This window comes from Argentina anserina, chromosome 6 (genome assembly GCF_933775445.1).
Source record: "Argentina anserina chromosome 6, drPotAnse1.1, whole genome shotgun sequence".
NCBI classification, from domain to species: domain Eukaryota; kingdom Viridiplantae; phylum Streptophyta; class Magnoliopsida; order Rosales; family Rosaceae; genus Argentina; species Argentina anserina.
In genome coordinates this window covers 33,972,315-33,995,549 of record NC_065877.1, presented here as the reverse complement: position 1 = coordinate 33,995,549, position 23,235 = coordinate 33,972,315, and the positions used below count along the sequence as shown (strand labels likewise).

At 40.7% G+C, this 23,235-nt stretch overlaps 1 protein-coding gene and 1 pseudogene across 1 annotated transcript; one reads left to right on the top strand and one right to left on the bottom strand.

Annotated features, from left to right (window-relative positions):
- Positions 1 to 1,114: 1,114 nt before the first annotated feature.
- LOC126799060 (protein COBRA-like) lies at positions 1,115 to 3,712 on the top strand (annotated as a pseudogene).
- A 4,264-nt stretch (positions 3,713 to 7,976) lies between these two features.
- On the bottom strand, positions 7,977 to 14,798 carry LOC126797372 (uncharacterized). The gene is given in 3 exon segments (XM_050524010.1): positions 7,977 to 10,817; positions 10,820 to 10,853; positions 12,076 to 14,798. Coding segments are annotated over 3 exon segments (5,415 nt in total). The 5' UTR covers positions 14,773 to 14,798; the 3' UTR covers positions 7,977 to 8,133.
- Positions 14,799 to 23,235: the final 8,437 nt, after the last annotated feature.

Below are 23,235 nucleotides of genomic sequence, written 5' to 3'. Positions count from 1 at the left end.
CTTGTATCTTCTTTCTCTTTAGATTATACAGGTTCAGAAACTGAGGATCAAGAAGAAGATGAAGATAACAACTATGAGGATAATCTGCAGTGTTTTGTAATAAAAGTTGTTTCCATCTTGCACTGTGTTTCCTTTGTTTGATCGATCATTCAACCTCTGTATGGTTTCTTTCCTTTTGAATTATATTTCCCACTTCTTTCCTGACTCTACTTGCATGTATATCTTTTGTTCAAAAGGAAATAAAATCTAATGCATATTTCGTGTTCCTCAAGGTCAATTCCGTTTGAATGCTATTCCTTTATATATATAACCTTTACGAGGCTAGGGTTTTCTTCACATAAGCTCTCTACCTCCTCTCTTTCTTTTCCCCTCACTGTGTTGTTCCAAGTGCGCAGGATATCATCATGAGTGGAGCAAGACGTAACCAGCGAGTGTCTGCAGTGGCCAGAGGTGATGCTGAGCTTCGTAAACAACAAGAGGACGCTACCTACCATGCGGCAGCTGCTCGTCCAGTGACCCTTGCTGAGATCAACCATGCGTTTGGTCGGATAGGCGTGCAGTTCCAGACGATGAGCTTCAGCCACTACGGCCACCTCGACGTCCCCGACCGTCTCGACGAGCACTCCTTCTAAGACCACCATTCTGATAAGGATGAATATCAATCATGTGGTGAGGAGGAGAGGGAGGAGCGTTATCCACCACAGGAATTGGAGCATTTTGTGTAGCAAGCGAAGTCCTCAAAGCCCGATGCTCCCGTTCTTGATAAATAGCATCCCAAAACGGACTCCCCTCTGTTGGACGAGGAGGAGGAGAAGGGAAGGATCCATCCGAGCTTGATGAAGACATGGAGCTGTGAGAAGCATTCCGTCCGACAAGAGAAGCTTGAGGAGGAGAAGTCCGCATCATGGACTGTGTTTCCGACCAGAGATCAATGAGTAGTTGTATTGCTGCCTCAATCCGATTGAGATGCCTTGTGATATTGTCATGTCCAGATTAAGTAGTTAAAATTTCAGATATCTCTTAAATTTCGAGTATTTTGCTAAGAAATAGTTTGTCTTAACCTAAAACTGTTCTATGGCACTAATGGCAGTGACATGGATGTTGACATGCTCAAAAAACTCCTGCTTTCTGTGTTTCACTGTCTTCGTTCTACAATGACACAGTAGTGCCCTGTCCAACATGTTCATGTGGCTGTCAAAACAACCTAAGTCATCCGGGAAGCTGTGTAAAGTGAGTTCCCTCAACCATAAGCCATCTTTAATTTTGAACTTTTTTCTATCTGAAATGTAAGACAATTTTCTCCTGGATACATACTCCATTAGACATTTACCATCTCCCTTTATTTCCAGTCCGAAGTCTCCGTATTTGGCTTCAGTTGTTTCGGGTGCTGACAAGAATTTGCCTCTAGTTCGATGTACTCGCCATATGTGCCCAATCGGAGTTCATTGGCATGTCAAGCTGAATTACAGAGAATACTGGCGAGTCAAGGTTAAAGTTACAAACGTTGATTACAGGAGGAATTACTCGGATTGGAATTTGGGCATCCAGCATCCAAATTTGATAATCTGACCCAAATTTTCAGCTTCAACTCAAAGTCATTGACCCCTTATGGAACCATAAGTACGTTATCAGTAGTTACTTTCCTTCTGTCACTTCTCTGCTTTCAGTGTGTTACTCTTTTATGAAAGCTGGCTGGTACTTAAAGTGTTTGATGATATTTTAGAACTTATTTACGTCGTGCTCATCCTTGCTTACATATATTAGGAGCTGCCAAGTGGGGATTTGTAATCTTGTTTTTCTTTCTAACAGATGATACTGCAATGCTGTGGGGAATTAAGTTATACAACGATATGCTGATGCAATCTGGGCCTGCTGGAAATGTGCAATCAGAGCTGCTTTTCCGGAAGAATCAAGCAACTTTCACTTTCGAGAAGGGCTGGGCTTTCCCGAGAAGGATCTCCTTCAATGGTGATACATGTGTAATGCCACCTCCGGACACATTTCCATATTTGCCAAATGCTGGTTCTCGACAGTATATCTCTCTGCTTACTCTGATCATGATTTGTGCACTGACCTTTGCATTTACATATGCTTATGCTTGAACTCGTCTCACAATGCATCGAAGCTAAGATTAGGGATTAGTTTACTTTCTGCAAGCCACTCTTTTGGTTAAGTGCTTCCACAATGTAACTGGATGGACTCAATTGTGCTGCTGATGCCAACTTGTGGATTGCGTGAGTCTATTGCTGGTAGTACGCTAAATTTTGCACTCGTATCATCCAAATAACTTTCGTCTGAGGCTTCCCATGTCCGGTACAATCCAGTGTCCTCGTTCGGCGAGATGGGGGTTCCTCCGACGTTGATTCGGTACACCATCTCCAGAGCTGTGTTGTTTGCGATTGGATATGATTTTCCGTGGCTTCGATGAAATTAGGTGGAGTTGTAGATGAGGAAGTATAGTACAGACTGGTGGGCATGGATACGATTTCGATTCCGTTGATGAAAGCGTAACCATCTTTGCTTGGGGTGAATGTGATGTGGAGTCTGTCCTGGTTCGATGTTAACACAGAACTCCCTGACCAGCGGGGACCCGTCGACGGTGACGGAGGCGTTGAAGTCGTTGAGAAGAGTGAAGCCGCCGGCGGTGACGCCGTGACGGAGAAGAGGGAGTTGGAGCGTTGGAAGTTCTGGTTGTATGTGTCTGGGTTGAAATACAAGCGGATGAACTTTTGGCCAGGAGAGAGGTTATCAAATCGGTATGTAAATTTGTAACGAGATAGCCGTGCTGTGGTGTAAATTTGTGCGGTCTTTCTTTGCTTGTCTTCTCTTCTAATCGCAGAGCTCGGGCTTCAGTTCTTCTGAGATTTGGTGAAGGTAGTCCTGTTTTCTTCTCTTAATTCGTCTTCTGCACAGATTGGGTTACTGTTCATATGAGATTTTGAAACATTGTTGTATTTTGCTGCAATAATTCGCAACTCAATTTGGTGTTTACATCTACGTATTTGTGCTTTCGAATTCATAACCCATGATTTATGTTGGCTTTTGGAAATTTTGATCAGCTTCGCATGTATATTTATCAAGTATGTTGCGGCTTATCTAGAAATGGATCAAGTATGAATTGCATATTGTTCTTGCTCTTGTTTTTGGTTTATTTGAGCTGCTGCTGAATATAACAGTTACTGGTAGTTTGTTTGCTACTGTTAGTATATTGCTTAGAAAACTATCATCAATTCTGCCTACTTGGTCTCGGGGAAGTTATGAGCTATTAGGATCTTTGATTGCTTGCCAGCATGTTTTTTAGTTCACTTGTTTTGTACATCTGAACCAAGATTGTATAAGATATTGTGTTGACTGTGTTCATGCACTCCGCACCACACGTACACGCACGCTACTGCATGTTTATCTATGCTCGCTGATCTCTTCTTAACTTTTGAATCTGTTGCATCCATGTTTGCATTGCAGCTTCTTCAGTTGGTTCAGTGAAACCGAACAGAAAGATATGGGTGAGATTTAGGATGAGGTAACTCCTTGTGCACTGCATTCATTGAGTTATGATATACATACTAGTAAACTTTAATTTTCTTCTTGGTCTTATATCTTTTTCTGTGAAATTTCAGGTGGCAGAGATAATTAAGGAGGATAACAGATTCAATTTCTACCTTGATCTTGATACCTGCCTTCTAGCAGACTATAAATTACTTGTCTAACTTGTGGTTTGCATGCTTATCCTCATGTTTCAAGTTTTAGCTAAAAATGGGTGAAAGAAACCATCTGCTAAAAACCTTCTAGGTGCTTATAAGCCGTGAAGAAATAGTGAAACAGCTCTACTCGTAGTATTTTGTTCATCCCTTAAACAATGTTTCATATATAATCAAAATGTAGTGGTATGCACATGAACATTGTTAACCATGTCTATAGATTAAAAAGTAGAACTCTCTAAGGACAGTTCTGACTTCTTTCATCCCCTAAACTAATTAGGATGTTAACATAGATGCCCTATTTCATAGCTGCTCTATAGGGACTGCTGGAAATATGAAATACAATAATTTATGTGAACTTAGCTTTGTTAAAATTACCAGGACAGTAGGGTACTGATGAAAAAATTGAGTTTATTTCTTTGTTGCATAATTGGGTTTATTTCTCGTCTGAGATTGCTCAACTTAAAACGTTGAAGAAAACTTACACTAGGTTGATATGTTTACCCTCATAACTTTTTATATTCTATGTAGATGAAATATGTGGTCATAGTGACGTAGAGGTGGAGAAACTATGGAGATTGGTTCAAGCCATGGAATTGAGAAGCTGTGGGGATTATGTTTCTTTGCTCTTTTGGAGGATTAAGCGCCATTGCAACTTGTGTGCCAAACACTCCGTAGTGTAGTAAATCAATGATATGACTAATAAAGAGATTGTTTCTTGTGCTAAACATTGTAATATAGACATCTGTACTTGATGGCTTGCATATATTTTTGTTAATCATATACTGTACCACTACGTCTTGCATTTACATAAAATATTTCTCTGAAGGCCACACCAATCGATATTTTGTAAAAGCTAATAGTGATATTATTGTCAAGTTGGATGTCAGAATTTTGTGCGTATGCTGTTAACAGTGTTAAATGAAGAATCTTTATCAACATCAACCAACTAGTAGAGTCCTTGTTTGTGTAGCTAGCGAGCAGACTTGACTAACGTTTAAGTCTCTGTCATTTGGCTAAAGTCTTCATGCACCAATTCAAGATAATAATCTTTCATCTGGCATTTGGATCACCGTTGATACATGCTTTCTAGATAGTTGGTTCATTGTTTAAAATTGCACTCCTGTATCTTGAGTAGCTAGGTAGGTTTAGTTAATTATAAACTATTCATGATAAATATATATAGAGCAAGAGAAGAAATCATGTCTTAATTGAGATGGATGTGATGGGAGGATTAAGAATTAAGCTGCTTCTCCGACTACAAAACCCGGCAAAGACTTTAGACTTGCAAGTCAAAAAAATTCTTGGACCATGCCGTGAACGCACAAATGTCTTCGTCTTTGGCATTTGGCATTTGGCATTTGGCTTTAAGTCTTAACCAGTTAATTTTCTTTTTGTGTGTGGTTGTGTTTCGAATTCTCTCGCATACAATCATTAGACTTTGGAAAGCAATATCTTTTAACACCTTTGCATCCGTGTGTGCTAAGTTACATAGCTGCCTTAATGGATTAACGATGCCTTTCGAGGAAAAGAAAACATCCTTTTGGATCATTCCGCCTAGGTAATTTTCTGATTTTTGTTGCTCGAGATAGAATTTAGAACGGCAACGTGAATTTGCACCACATGGCCCATGTATGTACACAGGTCTGTTGTACAACCACACGCTAAGTGTCACAAGCTGCACAAATGGTTGTGCCATCGTGACACTTCCTAGGCGATATGCCAAAGAAAGGGTGTCGAGTGACAAGCATGCAGGCTGTTTGCAAGGAGATTGGTTGTCATTGGCATGTCTAAGTGGCAGTTTCGTAATTAAGACGAACTTCTAGGTTTGAGGCACTTAGGCTCGGAATTTGGGAAAAGTCTGAACACGGAAAATGTCCGGGACAGTCGAAAGGAGTTGCATATTTTTATGAGCTTGTATGAATTAATTATGGAAATTGCCCATCCTCGGATATTTGATGTTTCCTCTTGCAAAGTCTAGTTTTCTCCAATATGCTCTATAGGGGGTACCTGGTGTCTAACTCTCCACCACCCTCGGTGCTGGCCTTATGGGGCACTAAGCGAGTCACTCCTGGGGGACCTAGGAGCCGGGCGGATGTCGCCAAAGAGTGGCGGTATGCATTTCCATGAGTCAGGAAGTCTCATGGACAGTATTAGCCGGTAGGCCGATATTGCGGGTCCATGCGGGTGGCGAGGTTCGTACGTGGGCGATCTTTATGCCAGCGGCATGGGCGAATGCGTGGGCTAAAGGAATACATGTCGGAACCCCGTGGTGCGCAATGGCCACGGAGTAAAGCGACGTGGGCATAGGTTAGAGGTTCGACCTTGCCCAAAGGAAAAAGTTGTCAGCAAGCACAGAAAGACGACACCATGCTAGAAGGAAGGAAGCCTATAGTGGGCAGATGCAGGCAAGTGGCCTATGAAAGAGTATGTTGGCAAGTCGGATACGATGTCGGATGATATGTGGGAGGCGAGCCGTGGAGGCGAGCCGTGGAGGCGAGCCGTGGAGGCGAACCTCGCCCAACAAAGTTAACACCCTGGGGGACGAGTTGCCCATATGATTATCCCCATGGGTGAAGTGTGGACAAAGGATGCCTATGTGCCGAGTGAGCATGTTGATGGATGCTCAGGAGGCAAGTAACGTGCGCATGCTTCCAAGGGACGATCAGATAGAAGGAAGCGAGGACCATCAATGTCAAGACCTATTGTCATGCCGCTTACTGCGAGGTGCAAGGTGCACGTTTGTTAGTAAGGGGTTGGCATAAAGCTTATCGGTTGGGCGAGTGTCATGGGAGCACCATGACACAAGGAAGCGATCGGTAAGGGGTTGGCATTGAAGCCTATCGGTTGGGCGAGTGTCGTGGGAGTACCATGACACAAGGAAGCGATCGGTAAGCGAATGGCGTGGAAGCCTATCGGCTGGGCGAGTGGCATGGGAGTACCCTGACACGAGGAAGCGATCGATAAGTCACAAGTTGTGAGACTCATGTGTGAGTGGCTTTCGTTGGTGGAACCTCACAAGCAATGAATGTAAGAGAGAAATATCTGAATGACACGGGAGGCGCACAAGTAAGAAAAGAAAGTTGGCATCAGGAATGCATGTTGAGTTAGGCTGGCCTTGGTTAAGAGTAACATTGGCGCCGCACGGGTCATATTCCGCTGCGTAGAAAGTCGGCCCGTGACACTAAGCATAAAAATATGTTGTTGGCTTTTGTCATGTATGAATAAAGAATGTGCATATTTTCTTCTACATTTTTCTTTTCAAGTAAAGCTGGCCAGCAGTTATCCATCTATGGTTGTATAGTAATAATGTAATATAGTTGAGGTTGGGGAATGAACAAAAACTCAAACCCAGACACGAAATTAGTATTTCAAATCTAAACAAACAATGTTTTAAAAATAAAATAGAGACAGACATGAATGCTCCACCACTACGGCTATATTCACCGATCTCTCCACCACTACCGTCAGCACAACCATGACCACCTCTGTTTCCATCTCCCCCACTCCCCAAATCGTCATGTCTCGCCTTCAGAATTACAACACAATACCATAGAGTTCCTCCTCAGCCTCTCCCCCACCCTCGTCGAGATCGCTGGTACAAAATTGTCGTAGTTGAGATCTCCTGCCTCTAGGCACTCGCCGCCACCCACCTATGCTGCCGGAGAAAATGGATGAATGAAATGAACGATATTATAGAACAAAACCATAAAAGACTGCTACTAGTTCGAACTTTGCAGGGGCTCATGCACGTCAATCCCCACCAATCTATTAACTGTCCACCTGTCAAATCCAACGGTGCACAAGACCCGTGTATATTCACGGGCCGTGTACTGAATAAGTTTCGTGCACCAATTGATGAGACTCGTAACTCTAATTTCAAATTAGAGCGGCAATGTGAACTTGCACCAATGTTTACAATTTTGATAGCTCGGTAACTGGTAACTCTTTTAGTAGTGTTGTATTCAGAGACTGCAGCTTAAGACCTATTTGCTGCAGCAGCAAAGATGATAGGACGCTATTGACCCAATAGAAGGTTTACCAAGAGATAAACGCATTGAAAGGGGGGGGGGGATTCAAATTAATTTGGTAATTGGAGCAATCAATGGGAGTGTCAAGATTTTCTTGAAATTGTGCAGTCTAATCCAAAATACTAAGACCATTGCAAATGAACTTAAGGCGGTTGTTTTTAAGCATAGTGAGTATCATAATTGTATAAATGGTTGAATTTGGAGTGACATTGTTTTAAACTCATTTGACATTGTTAACACGGGATGCCCAAAATTCCGTTTAAGTTCAAACCCTTAGCAACTATGCTTGTTCAATAATATATCATCACGTACACTACTAACTTCGATCCGAGAAAACTGCATATTACATAAACAAGACACGTATACACTGCATAAACAACCTTGCATTGCTTTGCTGATGTTCTTTATCTTCCATTTGGATCATAGATCTCGGAAAAGACTGTCCCTGTTAACCCTTTGATGGATTCACTGGCAGTAGAGTTTTGGTCACTGCTACTAGATATAGTCACCCTACTGTTCTTAGAACTTGATGAGTCCACCCATGTGCTACTTAGCCCTTCACCACTATCATTCACCATTGTAGCCTCATGTTCACCCTTCTTTCCGGCATCGATATCCAAATCCGAACCATCTGCAGTCCGTTGAAGTTTCAATGCAAACTCAAGAGCCCATACAACATCATTCATGGATGGTCGTTCATTCCCATTATCATGCATACAACTAATTGCAGTTTCAACAAACTTGTTCAAGCACACATCCACAATCTTACCCTTCAAATTTGGGTCAATGAGTTGGTCCAGTGTTCCATTGTCGTGACAGGTCTTAAACCATGCAGCTAGGTTCATCTGTTTCTTCTCCTTTGTTCGTATCAAAGCCGGTCTAGCACACAATACTTCACACAATACTACGCCAAATGAGTACACATCGGACTTCTCAGTCAACTGCTGTCGCCGGTAGTACTCCGGGTCGAGATATCCGAAACTGCCCTTGACCATGGTGCTAATGTGGGTCTTGGTCATGTTGGTTGGACCCATTTTCGACAACCCGAAATCAGAGACCTTCGCCACCCATTTATCGTCCAACAAGATGTTGGTGCTCTTCACATCACGGTGAATGATCATGCACTTGGCACCGGTGTGAAGGTAGTGCAACCCATGCGCCGCGCCAATACAAGCTTGAAGCCTTTGCTCCCAAGAAAGAGCCACATTTTTTGAGTTGTACAAATGATCACGTAGCGTCCCATTTTCCATGTAGTCATACACCAAAATCATCTCTCCCTCGTCGTTACAATATCCGACAAGAGACACTAAATGGAGATGACGGAGTTGGGAGAGCAAGTTGATCTCCGTCTGGAACTCGATGAACCCTTGCATTGAGTCGCCTTTGAGCCGTTTGATCGCTACCGGCGTGGAGGCTCCGTCCGCTCCGTTGATGGCGCCTTTGTACACGTTGCCAAACCCGCCGAGCCCAATAATGTTGGAATCGTCAAAGTTCTGAGTGGCGGCTCTGATCTCCGCCAATGAAAAATAATGACACAGCTCGGACGGCAGAGATGAACCGTAAGACGTAGTGGACTGGTTAGTCGTTGTAGAAGAAATGACACCCCACTTTGCTTGACTTGTGCTAAAGTACTCCTTTGACTTTCTCCCACGCTGGAAAACAAAGAATCCGAGGACAGAGAGCACCAGTAACCCGGAAACTACACCGGCAATGATAGCTATCATGGGAGCAGACTTTTTCTTACTAGGGCTCTTTGGTGGCACCTTCGGTAAGTTCACTAGAGGTCTTGGGTCGGGGTTGGGTCCGGCAAGGTTGCCACTCGAGTCGTTGAGCTTGAAGATTTCAAGTCCGTTCAAGATTCCATCGTTGTAATTAGTATATCTATCGTTCTGGAGCGCAGCAAGTACTAGAAAGAAGTTCACCTTCTTCTGGCTTCCAATCGGAGGAAACATGGACATAACGTAGTCTCTGTAAACTGGATTCCCATTTGCTCCACTCCATCCGATGACATCTGCAAGTTCTTCTGCTGTTTGATTGGCCATGAAGATTTGAAACGATCGATCTCCATATCTGGTAATATCAGATTCAAACTCACAGAAATGGAGTCTCACCAGGTAATAAAATTTGGGATCCAAGGGAAATATCCATGTCAGGTTATAGCTCTTGTTGATGGTTTTGTTCGTCCCCATTGACCGACCTGTCACGTAAACTGGTTTGGGGGCAGAGTACTCTGGAATTTTTTCGAAGTTGAGCTCGATGGTGATGTTCTGTGGCAGTACGCTAAATTTTTTACTCCTTTGATCCAAATAACTTTGGTCGGAGGCTTCCCATGTCCGGTACATTCCAGTGTCGTCGTTTGGCGAGACGGGGGCTCCCCCGACGTTGATTCGGTACACCATCTCCAGAGCTGTGTTGTTTTTTATCAGATATGACCCTGCCGTGGCTTCAATGAAATTAGGTGGAGTTGTAGATGAGGAAGTATAGTACAGACTGGTGGGCATGGATACGATTTCGATTCCGTTGATGAAAGCGTAAGCATCTTTGTTTGGGGTGAATGTGATGTTGAGTCTCTGTCCTGGTTCGATGTTAACACAGAACTCCCTGACCAGCGGGGACCCGTCGATGGAAGCGTCGGCTGTGACGGAGGCGTTGAAGTCTTTGAGAAGAGTGAAGCCGCCGGCGGTGACGGAGAAGAGGGAGTTGGAGCGTTGGAAATTATGGTTGTACGTGTCTGGATTGAAATGCAAGCGGATGAACTTTTGGCCGGGAGATAGGGGAATTGTGTAAGTGAAGGGGTTTCGAGAGAGCCGAGCTTTGGTGTATGGGAGTTGGCTGGCTGAGGAAGACGGCGGTGCACCTATGGTTTCAGATGCGTCCCCTATTGGGGTGAACTTGGAGTTAACATCGCCGCTCCATTTCCTGTTGTCATTGGCGGTCTGCTGGCCGGAACTGCCGCAGGCGAGGGTGATATCGTCAACCGGAGTGTATGGTGGCGACTGACCGGCGACGAAGAGAGTGAGGGTTAGGAGGAACAAGGAGAGGTAGAGTGGAATGATGATTGGTTTCATGGTAGGTAGCAAATGGTGACAGAATGAGGATGAAGTTGAAAACAGAGGAAGCTACTCTGCTTATATTATGCATATAGAATCATATACGTAACAGTGTATCACTAAACTGTGTCTTTAATTATCTAATTCTCTATTTGGACCTATGAAATTTGAAGGTTGGAAGGAGAATTATTAAGCTAAAAGACATTGCAGGCGCTATTAAACAAGTTTTAATGCAGTATTAATTAAAAGAAAGATAGAAAGAAAGACTGGGGGTCTGTGATTGGGTTGTTGTTTCATCTTTCCGTCGAGCTTCAACGGCAGCGATTCTGGCCTTGAAAAGGTTCAGAGCTTTATTTTCTATAGCCATCTTCATCATGGTGGAAGTGTTTTTCATTTCTTTTGCTTTAGTTGTGTGTCCATTGCTTTAATGGAGGTTCCCTCTTTCTTTTCATGAATGAGACTCATGTTGTTGGCCAATGTAATAGCTACGTGTAACATGTGACGAAGTAACTTGGAAATTATGCTAGTTGTTTTATTGTCCTCTGTAATGAGACTGTTAACAGTTTCTGAGCACTTGTGTTATTTAATTTAATTTGACTTGAAGGTTTTGTTGTGTTGCACGCAGAGACTTGAATATTAAAGCAGAAAGGGACATACATGATAGAAGACTAGTAGCTTGTGTATACAATTCTTGGGTCTACTCTAATAATAAGATTCTCAATCAATCAGAAAAGATAAGAATATAGATTAAGCTACTGATATTTGTTTGTGTAGCTCACTCCAATAGTGTTTGTAGACTTAGACAAAGTCCTCAGGATAAGTATTTAGGAATACAGATTGGCATGGTGTTGTTGTCTTCTTTAGTAGAAAAGTTGCGCCTCCAGCTATGACTTGGGTCGGGTAATATGTAAACATCATCTTAAGAAAGCACGAAGCAACCCTAGTTATGTGTTTCAACAAAATTTAAGATTTCCGACCTAACATGTTACCTTGAACAAGTGACCAAGTTCTTCCAGGAATGGCGATGATGTTCAAGTAATGAATTATCATTAAGTAATGTAGAACTTGTGAAAATTAAGCGCTCTTATGGTAAAGCATACAGCAATCAACCTAGAACTATTATTCGCATGTGTATTTATTCATTACACACAAGCATCATTCTCAGAAGAAAAAAATACAAGCATAATACTGTGCATCACAGTTTGGGACCTAGCTAGCTCTGTGATCTGCCCATTTTTCTTTAATCCATTAAAACTCCGCATGCACGTTATCATCGATCAATTATGATCATCTCAAAGTGGGATCCCTGATCTCAGAGAAGATTGTTCCAGACATTCCTTTGATAGATTCATTGGTAGTTGATATATCCCCGCTACTAGTTTTGGTCGTTCTGCTGGTCTTGGAATCCGACGAGTATTGGGGGGGCGTCCAAGCCCTAGAATCTGACGAGCATTCCCAGCTGCAATTAATCACATCATCATTACTTTTCATGAACGCAACCTCATCTTCACCTTCCATTTTCACGTCTGAGAGTACTTCAGCACTCTGTTGAAGCTGCAATGCAAACTCTAGCCGCCAAACTACGTCATTCATCGATGGCCGCTCATTTCCATTATCATTCATACAACTCACTGCAAGCTCGACGAACTTATTCAGAGATGTGGCTGCGATCTTTCCCCTCAGGTTTGGATCAATGATTTGATTGATCGAGCCATTTCGGTGACAACTCTTTGTCCATTCAGCTAGGCTCATCTGCTTCTTCTCCACAGTTCGTATCAGAGCTGGCCTTGCACACAGAACCTCACACAAGACTACTCCAAAAGAGTAAACGTCAGATTTCTCAGTCAACTGTTGACGTCTATAGTACTCCGGGTCAAGATACCCGAAACTACCCTTCACCATTGTGCTGATGTGAGTCTTGGACATGGTGGTCGTCCCCATCTTGGATAGACCAAAATCCGAAACCTTGGCCACCCATTTCTCATCCAACAAGATATTTGTGCTCTTCACGTCACGGTGGATAATCATGCACTTGGCCCCAGTGTGGAGGTAGTGCAGCCCACGCGCCGCTCCGATACAAATTTGGAGACGTTGTTCCCAGGGCAGTGGTGGATTTTCAGTCTGGTACAAATGGTCCCGCAGAGTCCCAGATGCCATATAGTCATACACCAAGATCATCTCACCCTGGTCAGTACAATATCCGACGAGGGACACCAAATGGAGGTGCCGGAGTTGGGACAGCATCTCGATCTCGTTCTTGAACTCGTGCGCCCCCTGTGATGAATCCGGTTTCAGCCGCTTTATCGCCACCGGTGTGGACCCACCATCGATGTACCCTTTGTACACGTTACCGAACCCGCCAACGCCGATTATGAAAACAGAGTTGAAGTTTTGGGTGGCGCCTTTGATCTCCGCCAGTGAAAAGTGGCGACACAGATCCGACGGTAGAGCTGAGCCATGAGACTTGGTTGACTTGGTCGTTGAAAAGGAGAATGGCCCCCATTTCGTTCCTTTGCTGGAGCTGGAGTCATCGACTTTTCTTTTACGCCTGAAAATAAGAAACCCGACGAGGGAAAGAACAAGTAAGACAGAAACTGCACCGGCGAGAATAGCAAGCATAGGAATCGACTTCTTAGTAGAGGGTTTAGAGCTCTGCGAAGTCACTTTTGGCTGGATATCTGGCGGTAGCTCTTGGATGGGTGCGCCAAGATTGCCGTCTGTGTCATTGAGTTTGAAGATTTCGAGCCCATTCAAGAGCGGACCATTGAACAAGATGCTTGGATCGTCTTGATTCGCTTGTAGCTGGACAAAGAGTTTAACTAACCCTTTCTGCTGGTTTCCAAGACTCGACATGGGCACAAAGTAGTCCCTATATATGGGAATTTGATTTCCTTTATATCCTAGCTTTGTAGTCCATTCGACTATGTTCGCATTGCGTTCAGCTGTTAAATTAGCTATGAAAATCTGAAACACTCTACCTTTAACCATGGTGATATCCGGATCAATCTCACAGAAATGGAGCCTCACCAGGTAAGAAAATTGAGGATCAACCGAGAACCCCCAGGTGAGATTGAAGGTCCTGTTGATGATCTGGTTCCGTCCCATTGTCCGGCCCGTTTGGTACACCTCCTCCGGCGCAGTGTAGTTCGGAATGATTGCAAAATTCAGATCAAGTTTTTTTCTCTTGTAGACAAGGCTCAAGTTGCTACTTTCATCATCTAAGTAGATATCGTCCGTTGGATACCAGGTGCGGTACATGCCGGTGTCTTCATTCGGAGATACTGCGCTGCCACCAACATTGATTCGGTGGATCATCTCTAGAGCGCTGTTGTTCTCAACGTGATAGCTAGTTTCGGTGCCGAGATAATTAGCCCCATCGCTTTCAGCTGCCGATCGCGAATAGTAAAGATTGGTTGGCATGGACATGATTTCAATCCCGTTTATAAACGCGTATGCGCCATTGCTGGGAGTGAATGTGATGTTCAGAGTCATCTGTTCTGGTTCAAAGTTGATGCAGTATTCTTTGATAAACGTCTCAGCGTCGTTGTTATTTGTACTACTGAGAGAAGCGTTAAAGTCTTTGAGAAGTCTGTAACCACCGGCTTTGACAGAAAAGAGTGATTTCGAGATGTCGAAGTTTGCGTTGTATGAAGTTGGGAAGAAATACAAGCGGATGAACTTCTGGCCTGGACTAACAGGAAATCTATAAGTAAATGCCGAGTACGAAAGCCTAGCTGTAGTGTACGGTACTTTGCTGTCCGTCGAGGGCAACTGTGGTGCTTCTGCTACTTGGGATGCGCTACCGAGTTGATCTTTGAGAAAAAACTTTGAGTTGATATCTCCCGTCCAAATTCGAGAATCATATTGATCCACCGTGTTATTGCGAGAGCCACAATTGAGGTTGATCTGAAAGGTGGAATCTCCGGTCACTAGTATAGTGCCGAGGAGTAAGAAGAAGCTGGAAAGGTCGAGAGGAGTGATAATAGTTTTCATGTCGGTGGACAAGAGGATTACTCTGAGAAAAGGTGCAAGTAAATAAAGACTTGGCTTGGTTCATATATATAGGCCTTGGTGGAGGTAGTAAAGTAAGTAAACATAGTTATTACAGAGGCAGATCATAAATGTATGGTTGTATATCTCGGAAGGCCACATCGATCGGTATTTTGTTAAAGCTAATAGTGATATTATTGTCAAGTTGTATGTTAGAATTTTGTAAATGTTAACAGTCTTGATTGAAGAATCTCCATCAACATCAACCAACTAGTATAGTCCTTGTTTGTGTAGCTAGTGAGCAGACTTGGTCGCTGGCATTTGGCTAAAGTCTTACGCACCATTTCAAGACTTGACTGATTCATTTTTTTTTTGGGGGGTGTTTGGCCCTTAATATACGATGGTAGTGGTTTTGAGTTTCCAACTAATTTGGTTATGAAATTCTAAACATGGATTGTATTTGACGATTGATCCACTAATGTGAACATTTTACAAGTTCATGATCATATATCATTATTAACACACACTTTATATGTTTTTTTTCTTCACAAACTACATGAATTATTGATAGGAGCATAATTATACTTTATTTGTGTCATATTTCCCTATACTTTACTTGTTAGTTTAGTATGTAATCTAGTTATTTACTTTTCTTCATTTGTTTAGTAGGTTTTTCAAAGCAAATAGGAAGAAAGAAATAAAAGGAGGCATTGAAAGACAAATTCGGGATATCTGCCAATGCAAATCAGTTGACTTCGACATATCACTGAGAGCAACTCAGAATGAACCAGATTATGATCTTTATATGTATGGATAGATACATAAGTCTAGTTTCCAGAGTTTTTTTTACAGTTCATCAATACCTATTTTCTAGAGGAAGTTATGTCTGATTTAGTATCCTGAATGTCAGTTTGCGCGTGAATCTGAATCTTGAAGGGATTTTATGTTATGTGGCCCAACTGACACCAGAAGGCCCATGGACGAGTTTGCGCTTCATGACCCGACTTATTGTACATATGTGATGCAAATGATGAAGAATTAAATGAGTTGGCACCAATTAGAATGTCCGAAGGAAACCTAAAACAAGAAGGAATTGTGGAATGAAGCTTATATAAAAGATAATCTCTACGTCTCTCTTTCCTCTCTCCCGGAGACTACACCTCTTTTTCTTATTCTCGTTGTTCTTTTTATATTATGTTTATTTAGGTTGTTTTTAGTTAGGGGGCAACTTGAAGCCCTAGACATGATCCACAAGATGATTTGAGATTTAGTTTTAGTTTTTTTTAATTCAAAATGAGACTTTGGTTTAGTACTTTTCCACTAATGAATGTTTGCTTTGAGTGCACGCTTAGTATGCATGTTAGGGTTCTATTGCTTTGATTGGTTGATGCTTGTGCCAATATCGGACTCCTCAAACTATCTAGGGAAGCAATTGTTATTTTTTGTAGTTAGCAAGTAAACTAAGTCCTAATTTTAGTAGGACGCTAAGTAATTTGTGATGCCTTATGATGTCTCAAACTCTTTAAGACTTTAATGATCTTTGTATGTTAAATCTAATAAGCGTACCTTTAGGTTAAATTGCTTGGGAATAGTCTAGGTATAGAGCACTTCGTGTCACAACCCGAAGATTTTGAACAATACAATTCAAATTCAATGTTTTGAACAACTTTAAAATAACCTCAACTACATTGAAATCATTTTACATAACAGTGTGTTAACACTGAGTTCAAAATGCAACTCAGTCAACATGAATAATACATCACCAAAGTTTACAAAATAGTAACATAATCTGGATGATGTAAAATTCACTAAAATCCTCACCAAAAACAAAAAGGGGAGAACTACTTGGTGGACCTCCAAGAATCTCCTATAACCCGCTAACTCCCACTTGCAGGTCTATTCCCTATACTCTTGGTTGGTGCACCGGGATTGTAAACACAAATCCGGTAAGTTTTTATAGCATGTATGAGTAAAACAAATAATTATATAAATTCGGCGTTAATTACATCAACAAGAGTCATATTCAATTCAAATGTGAAGTTGAATTCCATTTCCACAAGTGTATAAGAAAAATTAACAAACCACTTTTTTTTTTAAACAAGTACACTCACGAGACCCAGGTTACCCCACCAGATTACCCCCTCATGCCGTGCACGGCAGACATACTAGAACTCTAACTGATCGTAACCAATCACCTGGCCAAAGACTTAGTTCCCGATTTAATTACCATCACTAGGTCCAAAGACAAGAAAACGCTTTAACAAAACTCTAATGTTAAAACCACACTTACAACATATTAATCAAACCATGATAATATTGTACTTAAAGCCCAAGTGGCTCACATCAATAGAATATTCACAAGTCATATCAATAAACTTATTTTATCGGAAGGTACATTTTCTTCCCTTTCGGTTCCTTCCGCCACAAGAATAAATAATCACGTAATAAAGCAATTTACCGGAAGGTACATTTTCTTTCCTTCCGCCACAATAACAATAATCAGAACAACATCAACATGATTCAAAATCAAATAAAATAACAATAGCATCATATTATATAATAACGTATATATATATATGTATTATGATTACCATTAAATACACATATAAATCACTATCTATATATACTAACACAAGTTACTTATTTTCACAGATTTTTTTACTTAAATATAAAAAAATGGTTATGCATTTAAAAAGAGTCACCGCCAAGGGTAACAATGACGTAGTAAGACTTACTCACCTTTACCTCCTGCTTGCGACTTCTACAACGTCAAGTGAAGCTCACTGACTCGCTTCGTCAACACCTAGTGACATAACATAGCTTTCACTTAGTACCAAGACACTAATGGTAAAAACAACCTAACCCGAAACTCAAAACTAGCTTAAGGAACTTAGCGCCCTCTCTCCATCAACACCAACATCTTTAAAATCAAACTCTAGCATGTTATTTGGTTCCTAAAGTTAGAATTCTACCCACTTTACACCTAACAACTCAACAAACATCACAATTATAGAAACAGTGCTCGTAATGACAAGCACACAGCCACATGGCACCAACTACTTTAAAGGCCAACTTAAAAACGTCGCCAAGCGCCGTCCAAACCTATCGCGCGTGGGACCCATACGCTGTAGCCACCAACACAAAGTCGCTCAAAACCTCACAACCCCAACACAAAAGTATAGATCACAACGAGATGGAGATTTTCCATACCTGCACTCAAGCCTAAATCAGCCGGGAAGTCGTCGGAAAATGGCCGGAAAGCCGACGGTGTGTTGGGTTTTCAACTCAGATTTGCAATTCGATTTGATCCCTACAACGCTTGGAATCAACCGTAGAGTGAGGAATTAGTGGAATGGATGTCGTCTCGAGCCTTGGAATCAACCTTCTGGGTGTCGTAGCGTCGTGAACGGTCACCAATTGGCCTCGGGTCTTCGCTCAAAAAAGGGGAACGTTGGGTTGATTATTTGTTGGGTGGCTCGAGTGCTGAAGTCGCCGGACGAAGGAGAATAGTGGTAGAGAGGGTCGAATGACGAAAGGGAAACAATATAACGAATAGTCGCACAAACGCGCGGCTCTCTCTCTCTCTCTCTAATATTATGTTATTTGATATATTGTATTATTTTATTTGATGATAATTGAATCAACAAAATTATTCAATGACATTCTCATAAAGGTATATAAATTATGTCATTATTAATTTATATATTTAATGATGTCTATATGAATTCTTTTTTTTATTATCTTACAAATTTAGCAAAATATTAATTTAGCACGTTAACCATAAGTCGGGACCGGTAAAAAATATTATTTTAACGAGATTATTAATCGAGTATTAATTTAATGAGATTTTATTGTAGTTTCTTGTACACAACGTACTCAACCATGTCAAAGAAAGTGCCTACTGAGTGGCCTAAAGCTCTTGCCAAAAATTTAATACTACATTTGGAGTTTTTAACGTTAATTGAGAGTGGGAACAGCAGGTAATTAATGCCCCAACCTGGTATCCAGTACACTGATTGCCATTTCAGTTTAGTTATTATGCAAACGCTATTCGATCTTGCTAACTTAACCCGTTATGTTTAATCTCTTATGTCCCAGCGATTACATCACAATACAGTAATCACGGTGTGCTATTCCATACCTTCAAAAACATCATCTACATGCAGATGGTCGGACCTGCATTCATTCAACTAGCTTGTTCTTTTTCAGGTGGCTCCTCTATCGCTAAGCATGTTGCTTCTAATTTTCCATATCTGTGATTCATGGACAACCAAATAAATTCAAGTTCACATAGAATTCAGAACCAAGCACTATCATATAACCGCTTATGTATGAATTTGAAGATAATATAAGGAAACAATAGAAAAAGAAAAAAAGAACAAGTTAAGAAGATCAGTAGTAATTTAATCAGACAAAAATGACTGAATAACAAAATTCACAAGACACAGAAAAGAAGTAAAACTCACCAGAATATAGACAAAGAAGAACCAAATTGAAGAACATAAAGGGAACAGACAGCTGCAGCCACTTACTGCCGCCAATAATATGCATAAAACTTTAACAAAAACAAAAACCTCATTAAAACTTATATAACCATTTTTCAGTCCAATTAAAAAAATCTTCAATATTAATTTTTTTTATGAACTTAGAAATTAATAAACTTTGTTATATTAATAAAACGCATTTGTTTCGCTTCGCGACATTGTCGAAATCGAAAACGGACCGTATTTGGAAAACTAAATTGGAAAAACATTACGTTTCCGCGACGCGAGAATTGACTTTTACTCCGTCGCTCGTTTCCGAAAACTTCCTTCACGAAAGTTGTAGAGCTCGTCGATACGAGTTCGTGGCCATATCACGCGTTCTAATTGCACATTGTACGTGAAAGTTATTAACGACAGAAATTAGTTTCTGATTTTGAAAAATGGTATAAAAAAGAAATTTTAAGGATTAGGGTTTCCATTTTTGGAAACCCTCACCCCGCAGCCCTTTTCTCTCTCTCTTCTCTCTCTCTCTCTCTCTCCCCGACATCTCTCTCTCCCTCAGAAAATGTCGCCGGCGATCTTGCCAACCGGATGTCTGTGTCCCTCACCGCTGGTCGCAAAAGCCCCGCCCGACCGCAACAAACCCTGACCTTGACACGCCGCATCGGAGCTCAACCGGCGACACAAAAGATCCTGCAGAAACCACCGCCATCCAAGCTGCTCCTCCGGTGACGCTCCGGTGGTTCTAAGGCTCGATTTAGGTAAGGGTTTGTGTATTATGATAGTTGAGATTGAATTGGATTGAAATTGTGGCGATTTGGTGGAGAATCGGATGGGGAGGAGGGGGAGGGAGTACCGCTGCCTTAGGCGACGCGTGAGGTAGGGTAAGAGGTGCAGGAGGAGGCCATAGGCCGTCGAAGGGAAGAGGGGAAGGAAATGATGGGTTTTTGGCAGCGGTGGGCAAGCCACGCGCGCCGGTTTAAGCAACGCGTGAGCTCCACGTGATGCCACTATGGGGAGGCACGGTCGCCGGAGGTGGCGCGTGAACAATAATTTTTATAAAAAGTGATTTATGTACGGTGAATGTAAAAAGTAATTTACGTACAGTAAATGTAAAATTATTTTACATACGGTGAATGTAAAATTATTTTACGTACAGTAATTGTAAAAGTAATTTCTGAAAGGTAAATTAATAAATTGTATTTACTGGTTAAGTAATACATAAACAGTACGTATATGAAGAGTAATATGTAAACAGTACGTATATGAAAAATAATACATAGGCAGTATGTATATGAACAGTAATACATGAATAGTAATTTACGTGAACAGTAATTTCATAAAAACCGAAAATTACTGCACAGTAAAACATTAATATTGTTTCGGCATTTGAGGTTTTACGTAACGTTTCTAATCACTTCTTCTTCAATCTAGGTGATCGATTAATCGAGTGAAGGAATTGCTTTCAGTATTGTGGGAAATACACTCATGAAACTAAGGTGAGTAAAATCTCACAGTGACGAATCTACCCCTAACAGATATTCATAATTACACTTATTTTAAAAGATTGAACTATGATATGTATATGATATAGTGGGTTGTGTATGTGTATAATTGGTCAAATCGATACATATATATGAGTTGCTATATTATATATTGTCATATTCTCGTTTTCAAATAAGTTCATTTATGACATTGATATTTATTTATTTGAGCATGTCACTTGGTTTTGTACAATAACATGTGAGGATTGTTTTGTATGTAGTTTTAACTTGAGTTATGTTAAAACATTTTTGTTGTCTTCGGACGTGTTGGCATATCGGAACTTAGCCTTGGACGGGCGACAGTTACGATACAGTTAGAACTCTAGTCTGTCTGCCGGTGTACTGGCATGAAAGGTAACATATGGGTTACCGGCTTATGAGTACCCATATTTTTTGGATTATTAGATGGCAGATGGGTTGCCCAATATCCGGCGGTGTACTGCATGAGGGGTAACGGATGAGTACCCGTATTATAAATGTAATTGGGTAAACAGATGGGTTGCTTGATTTCTCATGAGCATTCAAATATTATTGGACAACTAGATGGGCCATTCTTTGACTCATGAGTACATTTATAATTGGATGTTTCAATATATACTCTCGTATTACTATGCATGTTATTTTGTTGTTTACTCATACGAGCTGCAAAGCTTACCAAGTTTGTGTCTTGCAATCTCGGTGCACCTATTTGATGGTGTAGGGGATAGTTCCGCAGGTGTGGATTAGCAGAATCGACGGATAACTCTGAAGACTTAAAAGTTGCCTTATTTTATTTTGTGGTGAGGATTATGAGGATTTTACATTTCCATTTGAAATAATGTTTGAATTTTAAATTGGTTTTGTAATAATCCATTCGACTCTGTTGTACTATGAACTCAGTAATGATACGCTGTGATGAGACGATTTCGCCTTATTGAGATTGTTTTTGAGTTTTTTTCATTGCTTCGATTTTCGAGTTTCATACTTAAAATTTTGGGGTCGCGACACAACTAAGTGTAAAATGTGTTTTATTATGAGGTACCTCTTGCTTGGGCTTATTTACGGAAGACTGAGGTTTCTACTTTCTAGATTACTGAGTAATTAAGAACATTGAAGTTTAAGTTATTCCCCTAATCTGTGAGTATTAGAATGTTAAGAAAGCCAGTATACCTGATTCCTAACTGATAGTGCATTATTTAAAACGTATAAAATAAACCCTGTAAAATGTCATCGTTATTATTGAATAAGCAGGGATCGTTGAATCTGGGAAATTGAAGAGAACTCTAAACTTTTAGTGTCAACAAATAATGGGGGATTTGAAATTGATTATTAACTACTGAAATAAAACCTAAATTACTATTTACATGATCGACTTCTCTTTAACAAACTTAAACCAAATTTACCATTCCACCACATAATTACAAGTTCGAACCTATCATGCATTTTAATTCGACCAATTACATACTTTTTCGACACCAATACAATAGAGCCTTAGTAGATCATCTAATCATGCAAGATTTCAATTCACATTTAGATTGACTTAGGGCCTAATCTAAATTTACATGTTATCAAATTCAATAACACTTAGAGTAGAAATCAAACAAGACTACATTTAAGCACCAAATTTTTGTTGGAGACATGTTTCATGTATGAAGTCACCCACCATGGTTTCACATGAAAATTTCCAGAATTTTTACCACTTTTAATGAACACAAACCGAACCTACTTAGGGCATGATTCGATTTGTGTCAATATGGATTATGAATCTAGCACTCAAACACAATCTTAGGGACTGCATCGAAGCACTAAATTCATATGCACATATCTGAAAATTATTTAAAAGTATGAGAAAGATGATTACAACACAACAATAGAAATACAAACTCATTAATTATAGAAAAAACCATCATTTCGGCAAAGATCCAAAAATCCAATAAAACAATCTGAAAATTTCGATTCTTAATACAAATCAATAATCCCACACAAACATCATACTACAATCTTCATAGACAAAATATTGTAAAAAATCAAAAACGAACAAACCCATGGAGATGAGTTGCGAGAATCACACGTTGTATGAACCTTGGAGGTGTGTCTTCAATGGTGATTTCGGTGGAGATGGAATTGGTATATGGGGAAGAACGGCTTGGTGTTTTGGTGAAGGATGTTTGAGGTATTTTTTTGGTATAGTTTTAGCTCTTGAATGCAAAGGAGAAGTAATGATTTTTCTTTGTGAATGATGTGCTATTTATAGAAGAGTTTTGGCTCCTTGAATATTATAGCTTGGATTTTTTTCTCCTCAACTTCTTTAACTTATTTTTGTCATTGGTGGGTGCAATCTCCTTTGATAAATTCATTATTTTTCTCGTTTTTAGGTGTCTTCATTTTTCTCTTTTGGATTATCTCTTTTTATTCTCTTCATTTTTCTTTCTCCTCAATTTTTTCACTTATTTTTGTCA